Raw genomic sequence first — 12113 nt, 5'->3', positions numbered from 1 at the left:
GGGTTAAAAAAAATTCTTGGGTTTGTTTCAATTTGTCGACTCGTAAAAGTTAACAAGGAAATTGGGAAAAGGGAAATCTTTTTCTTTGTCTATCCCTTAGCAACACAGGTGAGATAATCTCTCATCTGAGGTAGGACTAAAAGAGACCTCCCCTCCATATCCAGTGTATTAACAAAGACAAAAAAAAATGTACTGCCAAGTGATAGACTAGAAAATGTAATTCCCTGTATATATTCAGTTTTCATGTCAATCTTGGCAGCACAGGTGCAGCAAAGAGGAAGCGTCTAGTCTGGAAGAGTCTGCACAAGTTCTCTGGCAGAAGGGGAAAGGCCTGCTGGCTGACTGGAGCCTACCTGCTCCGGACCCGACCCTGAAGATCAGGGACCTAGGAAGAAGGCGACAGCTTACTCCAGAGCCTGAAATGTAAGAGAGATTGCCTGAAGCAAAACGCTTCCCCCAGGAAGGGTATGTCAGACGGCAAAGATGTCTCCCAGGTAGGGCAGGAAGAACACCGTGTATGCGGGAGGGGAGCTATCTTTTTATAGTTCTGCTCTAGCGCAGATGGGAGGAGACTATCGTCACCTGTGCTGCCAGCAACGTTCTGATTACTTCTCCTTCCAGCTTGCGATCCAAGTAAACACATATATATATTTTAAATACACATCCGTTTTCCCTGGCACAAAACACACTTGTGTTAATAAACCTCTGTGTACTGGATGCTCATGCACAAATATCAAATACATGATCAAGAATTTAGGAACAATCTCATCAACACTTATTTTTACATTTCTATAGATGCGAAGTGTAACGTAATGAAGCATCCTTGCATGGTGCGCCACCTAAAATTATGTAGAGCTTAGGTCTCCTGTGTCTGTAGAAGTTTATATGCTACCAATGAAGATCCGTTTCTTTTACTTATTTTATTAAGTTTTGCTTCATTCATGACCCTTCAGGGACTTCATTCACACAAAAGAAAATTACATTATGCTCATATAATGCATATATAATGCACATATTTAGAAAAAAAAAACACTCTCTCAAGATGAATAGAGGCCGCATTCTACTTTGTGTACATCATCAGTGACATTTAGGTTAATTGATTTGGCAGCTCCACAAAACAGCCCCATCAGGAGCCAAATCATGGCCTAGGTATGGTTGTTCCGTAACCCAATTTATGGCGCTAAGAAACTATAGGTCTGTTCCTTTTGATTGCAATGGTTCAGGAAGAAAGACTTAAACAGCTGCATAAAAAGCCAAACAAATGAGCCGGTGGCATTGGAAGGGGCTCATCTTTGGTTCCTGATCTCCAACAGAGAAGCCAGGCATTTTACAAGTCTAGGTGAGACAGCCTACGTCCTTTTGGCTTCTACCCTCTGGCACAGTCATTCTTGGACCAATGCCTCCATGTAAGGCAGGTCACTGTTGAACTTTAGCTGCCTTCTTTTCTTGTCTCAGAAATTTTTTCTTGAGTTTCCTGCGTATCTGGGCATCTCGCTTCTTCTGCATAGTTTCCTGGATATGCTCTTTGAATTTCTTTTTTTGCTTCTTAATTTTCTCCAGCTCTGCTTTCCTTTTTGCCTCTAAGTCTGGGTCCTTGGATAAAACAGAATTATTAGTACACTTAAGCAACATCAGCTGAAACAATTTCCTAAATGTAGAACCCTGCAATGATATTTTGATCATCATGTCCAGCAAGGTCAAGACTAAACACTAGGGCTGCAACTAACAATTATGAAAATAATCAATTAGTTGGGCGAATTAGTTTCCAACCTGTCTCCCAGCAGTTATGCCCCTAGGCTTGCCACTCTGGCCCCTGATATGCCGTATACCCTCCATATGCCTACTGCCCCCTAGTGATGGGCAGTTCGGATCATTAAAGTGAATCGGATCATTTCGACTCGTTCACTGAAATGATCCGATTCATGATCCGAATCTTCGGATCACTCAGTGTGACTCACAGGAGTTACTGTTTTCCAGTAACTCCGTGCAGGCACACTAACGATTGCCCCCCCCTTTCATTACTCAATGAATCCTCCCCCCTGCCTACTCCAGTGATGTCAATGAAGGCAGAGAGTCGTTCAAAGAGTCAGATCTTACAGGGATCCGGATCACTGTAAGATCCGGATCTTTGAACGACTCTCTGCCTTCATTGGGATTCGAATCAGTCAGATAATATCACCATACTGTTATAAATAATACATTAATAATCACTGCCCCCAGGATTTACATTCCCCTTTACCTGCAACTGCCCCTTAAGCTAACTTTATTAAATTAATTAAATAAACCCTCTCCATTAAATTAACCCTAAACACCCCATCAACCATGACTGCCCCTAAAATTAACCCTTAACACCCCATCAACCATGACTGCCCCTAAAATTAACCCTTAACACCCCATTAAGCATAACTGCCCCCAAATTAACCCTAAACACCCCTTTAAGCATAACTGCCCCACAATTAACCCGAAACACCCCATTAAGCATAACTGCCCCCAAATTAACCCTAAACACCTCATTAAGCATAACTGCCCCTAAATTAACACGAAAGACCCCATTAAGCATAACTGCCCCTAAACTAACCCTAAACACCCCGTTAAGCATAACTGCCCCCAAATTAACCCTAAACACCCCATTAAGCCTAACTGCCCCTAAATTAACCCTAAACATCCCATTAACTACAACTGCCCCTAAAATAACCCTAAACACCCCATTAAACATAACTGCCCCTAAATTAACACTTAAGACCCCATCAACCATACCAATTTATTAGGTAATTTATCTGGAGTACATGCAATTAATTTAGGGGCAGTTATGGTTAATGGAGTATTTAGGGTTAATTTCAGGGGCCGTTATGGTTAATGGAGTCTTTAGGGTTAATTTCAGGGGCCGTTATGGTTAATGGGATCTTTACGGTTAATTTCAGGGGCAGTTATGGTTGATGGGGTATAAGGGTTAATTTTATGCTGATGACTGAGGGTTAATTTAATTAATTTAATTAATTAATAAAGTTAACTGTAGGTGCAGTTATAGGTAAAGGGGGGCAAACTCAGGGGAATCTAAATCCTGGGGGCAGTGTGAACATTATTAATGTATTTATTTATAAAAGTATGGTATCAGTAATATTCTCTGAATGATTCGAATCTCTGTAAGATTCGAATCATTTGACTCTTCGAACGACTCCCTGACTCTATGAGTGATCGTTCCTCTGTGAATTAATGAGCTGTAACCTGACCCCAGAGTCTGTGTCTGAGTGCTCTGCAGATGACTCACAGCTCTAGGATCAGGTTACAGCTGCATGATTCACGGACTGAACCGCTACAAATGAATCGTTCAGTCTACTGAACCGATTCATCCGGATCACTAAAAAGAATCGGATCAAATGAACGATTCGTTCATGATCCGGACATCACTACTGCCCCCAGATATTCCACTTCACCCCCCCCAGATATGCCTTATAACCACCAGATATGCCTTATATGCCCCTCTAATATGTTTTATAACTCCAGATGTCACAGTGCCCCCAGATACGCCTTATACTTCCAAATATGCCACTATGCCTCATACCACCAGATATGCCACTCTGTGCCCCCCCTGATATGCTACTCTGACCCCACCCCAAGACTCCCTGGTGCCTAGTGGGTGAACATCTGCGCGATGCACGTAGATAAACCTCTGCTGCCTGCACTTTCGCCGGCGCTTCTATGACTGAGCACCAGAAGGTCATGCGACGCAGGTGCTCTGTCATAGAAGCCCCAGAGGAAGTGCTGGCAGTTGTAGAAGATGTCTGCGCGTATCGCACAGATGCTCACTGGCTGCCAGAACGAAAGATCCAGATCCCCTGCAGCACTACGGGGGAATGTTCCTCTCTAGTAGCCCGCATGACGTGACCTTCCGGTGCTCCATCATAGAAACCCAGCGGAAGTGCCGGCAGCAGACAGACATCCACTGGCTGCTAGAGAAAGGATCCAGGTCCCCTGCAGCATTGCGGGGGATCTGGATCTTAGTGTTACAGTCAGACCTCTATTTGAGTTCGGATTACAAAACAAGGGGGATTTTTCCGAGCAAAAAAAAGCCCTCATCTTATATTCGATAAAATCGATTCAGCTAATCGATAACATTCATTTTGGATTTTATCTATTAGTTGTTGCAGCCCTACAAAACACATATACGATACACAAAATATACAGTCAAGAGGAGTTCGTATGTTTACAAATAAAAGGTGCAAAAATAATTATATGCATTTTAGTGTCACATTTTCAAACACTATATACATACAATAGCTTAGACGCAGACAATCTCTGGTACTTGCCCTAAATTATATAGCCTGATATTATTGTGTTACTACTAGAAAGAAATGGGGGGAAAAAGGGTGTGTGACTAATCTACAGCATACTCTACAGCAGAGGGAACTGTGTTTAAATGTGATAAGAAAAGCTTTCCTAAACTGTTGTGCAGTTACATGCATGAAACTTTCGTTGAAATGAGGAAAGATGGTCACCAATCATTTGTCTTAAAGACCATTCCACCATTGACAAAGAATTTATTCCACGTGGACCTCACCCCAAAAGTTACACACGCTACGGATGCATAACATTAACTATTAGTATAAGATGGAACAGTATATCGGTGAAACAGGGACATTAGTGCATCTCACCTTCCCTTCTAGAATAAGTTGCTTCCTCTTGTTTATCTCCTTCTTCTCATCAAAGTCTGTGCATTCCAGTTTCTGGAGCCAAAAAACCACACAATGCATCATTGTCACAGAAGATGATTAATCCAACAGTCATTCACGGTAAGTGGCTGGGCACCCCCCCCCAAAAAAAAAAAAAACAGAAATCTACTTACAATTTCACATTCTCGACGGGTCACATTGACGTGGGTGAGAATTTTCAGCACTTCGCTCTCCTTCACTGGGTACTCTTGTAGTTTCATATCTGGGAAGGACAAAAAATCCTTCATCCAGTCCTTACTATTCAAAACAAAATCCATAAACTGCCTAGGGCTATGCCATCCAAAAAAGGAAGGTTAGCCTAAATTATTAAATAACGAGCTAATTACACACTCAATTTAAAGACAAAGCACTCAGATAAGGTTACACTTCAGGAAACCTCTTCAAGTGCCGGAAAAATGTGGTAAGATTCCGATCCATCATAGTTTCACATAGAATTATACACATAGCTTCCATAGATTTATTTACTCACTGATCTGTTCCTCGACTGCATTCACCAGATGAATGTCATACTGGGTGACCATTGTTATGGCCAATCCGTTCCGTCCTGAGAGAAATAATAATAAAACAAAACCATGACACATAAGGCATACAGAAGGTCTGCTCTATACAAAACACAGTATTACTGTTTCACTTCCCTCAGAACTACGGGCTAGATTGCAAGCTCTCAAGAGCAGAGACCTCTTCTCCATTTGTACTATTTTTTTTATTGTGTGTGATTTCAATTATTCCATTGATTTTAGCATCTACTGTAGATGGATATATGCACTCCCTTTTTTATGTGTTGCGATAAAATATCCTCATTCAACCTCTTGAAATGGTTCATTAGAGAAGAGATGATGTGGGGGACGTGCAGCTGATGTTCTATGTATAACAAACACTGATCTTAAGGAGGCATTGTTCACCACAAGGCAAATCCTCCTCTATCATTCTTATTTGTTCCAGTTATCAGTCTTATTTGTTCTATTTTTCATTCTTTCAACACATTACTTATAACTGCCCTCCACACAAAGGAGGGGGCACACTACAGCAGTTTTAGTAAGCACTATGGCAATCTAAATTTAGTAATAGCTGCAAAATGCACCAGTTAGCATCTGCTTCTACATACATAAAAATGCCCACTGCAACATAGGTTTAGACAGTCCTCGTCTCAGATCACTTGTGGAACCTAATACGATTAACGCGGATGTCCTGTAATCTTCCATTCCAGGGAGATTTTACAGTAAGATTCTTACAACAGTATAGCTTTCATATAATTTAATATAACAATGTATTTTCTTTAAAATCCCGATTAAATACATTTCCCAATAAAGCAGAATCCTACCAGCTCTTGCTGTGCGGCCCACGCGATGGATGTAAATTTTAGGCAGGCCAGGAGTGTTGTGGTTAATCACAACTTGAACTGTAGGAATATCTAGCCCCCTAGAAAAGGAGAACACAAACAGCAATGGAGCAATTATTTAAAGATGCAAATGTTATGAGAAGACACTGAGCAGAAACATAAGTCAGTTATTCAATCAAAAAGTGATGGGCCAACCAAGTGCTTGGTGCTGGTCTACATAGACAAAGTACTAGGTAAGTCCCTGCAGTTGTTAAATATACACAATTAAGCAGATATTTATCCTCGGCAGTTTAAATATATTGTTTCCAGGTAGGCCTGGGGTGTTCTGACTGAGTGCAAAAGTGTAACGCTGTAGTATCCTGAAAACCAGTTTATACTAAGGGACTGCAGTATGCACGCCTGCTCCACAGAGTTTAAATTATCCTTTGTGTTAAGTGAACTCTAAGGGTATACACACGCACACTATACAATAATTTGTGCCTTTCTTGCATACCTGGCGGCAACATCAGTTGCAATGAGAATCTTGAAGATACTTGATTTAAACTTAGCAAGTGCAGCAAATCTTTGCTTCTGGAAGAAGAGAAGACAGCACGTTCATCAGAAGTCAATCGTCCATAGGTGCAAAGCCGAGAATGTTGTATGCATGTCTTATTTATTAAGCAGGGAAATAGTATAGATCAGGTGCAAATTTATAGGTGCGTGGTTATAAAGGGATTATGTGCAAACAGTGTAGAGTTGCAACAAGAGCTAATTTCTAGAGCATTTACCTGTTTCATCATGGAGTGCAAAGCCACAGACGGGAAGTTGAACTCACGCAGCATCATGTTGAGAATCTGACAGTTTCTGCAAGATTATAAGAGTTTGGGTCATATAGGAACAGTCAACCACTCAAGTGCATCATTACTTTACATTTATTTATAAAGCACCAGAAGATTCCTTAGCTCTGTTCCAATCAGTGGGATCATTTAAAGTCAGACAGAATAACAAACTGGCACTAAAGGAGAAGAGGGCTCTGCTCTTGCGAGCCTACAATCACACTCCTCGTATGCACTCACTTGCAGGTGTTGGTAAAGATCATAATTGACCAATCTTCATGTTCATCCTGGAACTTCTGGATGAGATGCACCAAATAGGCATCCTTCACTTTTTCAGGTACCAGAACGTATCTCTGTTCTAATTGCTCTACAGTCCGCACCCTTTAGAAAGAAAAATAATTTAAATCGGTTATCATACATTTATTTGAAGGTGGAAACTAGTTAACATTGACAGTGACGTTGACAGTGTCCCATTTCACAATGCAAGAAAATGCGGTTCAATTAATTTCTAAATGTTAAATGTTGATATATTTGTTGAAACAAGTAGGTGTCATATGCATTATTTTCAAGTGAATATTTTATTTGATGCGTAAAGTCTGCTCCTTACTCTGAAGTGGATTCCCAAAAGAAGGGCTTGTTCATTGCAATTGATTTCAGCTCCTGTAAAGTGTCTGTCAAAGTCGCACTAAAGAGCAGGGTTTGTCGCTGTGCAGGAATAGCTCCCAGGATCACCTGAAGGTCTTTAGTAAAGTCTGTGCAGCCCTGCTCCAAGAGCCGGTCAGCTTCGTCTAGAACCTGGAAGAAGAGCGTAAAACAATGGATATTTTAAAAACATTATACCTTCAAACACTAGGGAGATCATGGTATCATGGATTTAACCCAATTAAAGAAGTTCAGCAAGTACTTAGATCTGCCACTAGATGGCAGTACTTGTCCAATACATACAGTATCACTACACTGCGTTGGGTGACAACATTCCGCAGGGTGATCTGTTTACATCATGTGATTTTCACTTCCTGATGATTGCAACATTTCTGGAAAACCACGCAGAAACTGGTGGTATCACCCAGCTTCCACAAGCATCTGTTTCGATGCGTTAAGAGGGGCTGTGTGAACATGTACTTTACGGACAGGAAAAATGGAAATCTTTGTGAAAAGGTACTAGCTTCTAAAACTGGCGTAATCCAATAACTATGTGAAAAGTAATCTGTAATACAGTAACCAAGGCAACAATGGCACTGCTGCTACAGTCTGATCAGTCACAAGCAGTAAAACCCATTGGCATACTCACTGACCACAGACTTACCAAAAAACGTATCTTCTTAATGCTGAACGTGTTTGAACTCCGGATGTGATCTGCCAGACGACCAGGAGTTGCAATAACAACATGCGGTTTTCTGGACAATTCCAAAGCTTGCGCTACCATGTCTGTGTGGATAGAAAATTCACTTCAATTCAATTAATTCACTTCATCAGAATACAGATTTCATAACAAGGACTTTGCAATACACTCTACATACAACAGACAGTACATATAATACATACCCATTCCTCCAACTATTATACAATCCTTCAAACCCAGTGGCTTCCCCAACACACGGAACTGTTCTGCAATCTGATATGCTAGCTCCCTGTAGGGTGAAAAATGCACATCAGAAACTATGAAAATTATTATTCACACACACAAAATGATATATGCTATACAATATAAAAATATGTTTATATTGCCGATCAATATATAGTTAGAGCTTCAAGCACAAAGTACTCATTTTTCCCCATGTTACAGTATCAGCCATCTAATCAAATATATATACATATACACAAACACGTTGTCGTTCAAACATTTGGGGTCACTTAGCTGTTTTCATTATTATTATTTATTGTTTTATAAAGCGCCATCAAATTCTGTCGTGCTGTACAATGGGTAGACAGGACATAACAAGTAGTATGTAACATAACAAGTTGACTTAGAGACAACAGGTGAGGAGGGCCCTGCTCAAACCAGCTTACAATCTAGAGGGAGATTGTTTTCCATGAAAACAAGAAATGTCCTTGGTTTCAATGGAACATCATTGCAGAAGGATTTTCTAATGATCAATTACCCCTTTTAAATACTGTATTTATGATCCATTTGATGTTACTTAATGGATAAATGATATATATATATACCGTATTGGCTCGGATATAGGCCGCCCCCGTATATAGGCCGCACCCTAAAAGTTTGGTGCTTTTTTAAAGAAAAAGTTTTTTTTCTTTAAAAAAGCACCAAAAAAAACATGCTGCCACTCTGTCCCCCCCCCCCCCGAGATATGCTGCCGCTGTCCTCCCTCCCCGAGATACGCTGCCGCTGTCCTCCCTCCCCGCGATACGCTGCCGCTGTCCTCCCTCCCCGCGATACGCTGCCGCTGTCCTCCCTCCCCGCGATACGCTGCCGCTGTCCTCCCTCCCCGCGATACGCTGCCGCTGTCCTCCCTCCCCGCGATACGCTGCCGCTGTCCTCCCTCCCCGCGATACGCTGCCGCTGTCCTCCCTCCCCGCGATACGCTGCCGCTGTCCTCCCTCCCCGCGATACGCTGCCGCTGTCCTCCCTCCCCGCGATACGCTGCCGCTGTCCTCCCTCCCCGCGATACGCTGCCGCTGTCCCCCCTCCACGCGATACGCTGCCGCTGTCCCCCCTCCACGCGATACGCTGCCGCTGTCCTCCCTCCCCGCGATACGCTGCCGCTGTCCTCCTCTGCCCCCCCCTCCTCGACTTACCGGAGCAGACTCCCGGGTGTCTTGCGGGGCCGGCGAGGGACATCTACGCAATACGCGTATGCAACTTCCGGTACCGGAAGTTGCATGCGCGTATTGCGTAAATGTCTCCCGCCGGCCCCGCAAGACACCCGGGAGTCTGCTCCGGTAAGTCGGGGGTGGGCAGAGGTAAAACGCTTAGATAACCTCCCGTGCCGGCACCCCCCCCCCGTGGGAAGTGCTGGCAGGGGAGGCTGTCTGCGTATCGGGGAGAAGGATACAGGTCCCCTGCACCGCTGCGGGGGATCTGTATCTTAACCACTGCATGTCCCGGGCGTCGGGCGCTAGAGCGAATATAGGCCGCACCCCCACTTTAAAAACTTAAAGTGGGGGAAAAAAGTGCGGCCTATATTCGAGCCAATACGGTATATATATAGATATCTATATATATCTATATCTATATATATATATATATATATATATATATATATATATATATATATATAGAGCTTGTTGCCAACATGATTGATAAAAAAGGGCTACTGTCCAAAACCAATCATAAACAATGTAGGCAATACACTATGACACTAATGTTGTTATGTTTGCCTTTGGTGTGATATTTTCACCGTAAGCGTTAGTGGTAGTGAACATCATCTATGGATTACATAGCAAGGAGCTCTTAGAGAGAGCTTGGCCACTAAAATGCAATCTCACCAATTCCCTGCCACCACTACTTTAAATTAAACATGGTTTATAAACCAATTACAAAAAATGAAAAACACAAAAAACAAAACAAGCAGGTTGAATAACTTTTTAGTAGCCAAATAGTTACCTGGTCGGCGTGATCACCAAGCAGAATATTCCAAAAGGATCCTCAGAGAGTTTTTGCAGAATAGGCAACACAAATGCAGCTGTCTTCCCACTGCCAGTTTTGGCACAGCCCATGCAGTCCCGGCCTACAGGGGAAAAACATAATTTAAATATGGTACTTGTGTGCTGTGCGGGCGCCACACACACATACATATACATATATATATATATATATATATATATATATATATATACATATATATATATATATATATATATATATATATATATATATAAATAAATACATCCCCATTGAGGGTCCTGGAACCAGGGTCGGCCCAAGACAAAATGCCACCTGGGGCGAATTTTAAAATGCCGCCCCCCCCCTTATCTACCCTTCCTCTCCCTCCGTCCCTGCCGCCCCCCCACCTATTATCTACCCTTACCACCCCCCTTGTACTTACCTTTCAGCAGTCCTGCGGTGAGTCTCCCTGTTCGGTCTCGGTGCCGGCTTGTAATGCTGAGCGCCGGAAATGAGGTAATCTTCCGGCACTCAGCATTACAAGCCGGCACCGAGACCAAACAGGGAGACTCACCGCAGAGGAGAGAGAGAGGGGCGCCGAGCGGGTACTGACAGCTTGGTAAGCGAAAACCACTCGGTGCCCCTTTCTCTCTCTTTTGCTTTAAATTTTTTTTTTTTTTTAAAAGGGCTTGGGGCAGCAAAGTGCCGTCCCTTCAAAAGTGCCGCCTGGAGTGGTTGCCCCACTCGGCTCCATTGTCGGGCGGACCCTGTCTGGAACGTGGACAATTTTGTGAAATGCAGGTTTTAAACAGCGGACAGCCGATTTAAATCAGCATTAAATTCTAAATTAAATTCCCAAAACCAAAAAGTATACCGGGTTTCCATGCCATAGCCTCACCTTCATAACGCTAAGATGACTGCATGAAGATTGTCGCCATGTACATCGATCATTAACCACAATGTATGAAAAAAGCTCATCTGGTTTTTACTTAAGAAAGTGTGGCATGATGAATTCAATCACAAAAGCAGTAAGAAAAAAAAAATCTACCCAAACAAGTAATCACACTAAAACTGAGGAAAGCAATGGAACCCTTTGGTATACACCAAGAGCGAGCTTCTAATAACTACATTTTGCTTATTTTAACCCGTAAGCGCCATTATAGCGTTTTTACAAGTAGGTAAATAAACCTGTCCTAAAAATGAACTTTCGGAAAGCCTCAGTCTAGACTGTACGCTTGTCTGAGCAGGGCCCTCCTCACCTGTTGTCTCTGTAAGTCAAATTGTTATATTATATACTACTTGTTATGTCCTGTCTACCCATTGTACAGCGCTGCGGAATATGATGGCGCTATACAACACAAATATTATTACTATTTTTATTAGTGACGTGCAGCCCAGTGACTAGATCCCCGTTACACACGGCTTTTACCCTCCCTCTTTTATTTCTCACCGTCCATTATGGCCGGAATACAGTTCTCCTGGACAGGGCTGGGTTTGCATATTCCCAGCTGCTTGCACTGTTCAATTAGCCAAGAAGAAAGTCCGAGTTTCTCAAAACCCTCCATCCCAATTCCAATACACGTGAAGCGAACTGACAGAACTTCCGGCGCATAACTCTGGCGTTAGAGTCAGCTGTACGTCCAAACGTCGCAGCGCTTCAAAAC

General features: G+C 42.6%; 1 protein-coding gene across 1 annotated transcript; it reads right to left on the bottom strand.

Moving 5' to 3' along the window:
• Positions 1-689: 689 nt before the first annotated feature.
• On the bottom strand, positions 690-12050 carry DDX49 (DEAD-box helicase 49). The gene is made up of 13 exons (XM_053456216.1): positions 11900-12050; positions 10450-10573; positions 8430-8515; positions 8191-8312; positions 7492-7679; positions 7125-7265; positions 6837-6912; positions 6563-6639; positions 6052-6149; positions 5200-5274; positions 4844-4932; positions 4653-4724; positions 690-1593 (listed from the first exon to the last, which is right to left on the bottom strand). The coding sequence occupies exons 1-13, from the start codon at positions 12012-12014 to the stop codon at positions 1417-1419; spliced, it is 1440 nt and encodes a 479-aa protein (XP_053312191.1). The 5' UTR covers positions 12015-12050; the 3' UTR covers positions 690-1416.
• Positions 12051-12113: the final 63 nt, after the last annotated feature.

Source organism: Spea bombifrons, chromosome 1 (assembly GCF_027358695.1).
Source record: "Spea bombifrons isolate aSpeBom1 chromosome 1, aSpeBom1.2.pri, whole genome shotgun sequence".
NCBI lineage: Eukaryota > Metazoa > Chordata > Amphibia > Anura > Pelobatidae > Spea > Spea bombifrons.
Note: the sequence above shows the minus strand (reverse complement) of the source record. Positions and strands in the feature narration are given on the sequence as shown.

Coding starts and splice junctions, on each gene's coding strand:
- DDX49 (XM_053456216.1), bottom strand. CDS start 12,014: ATGGAGGGTTTTGAGAAACTCGGACTTTCTTCTTGGCTAATTGAACAG. Junction 4,725..4,843: donor CCCGTCGAGAATGTGAAATT/GTAAGTAGATTT, acceptor TTTTGGCTCCAG/AAACTGGAATGCACAGACTT. Junction 1,594..4,652: donor AACTTATTCTAGAAGGGAAG/GTGAGATGCACT, acceptor GTTTTATCCAAG/GACCCAGACTTAGAGGCAAA.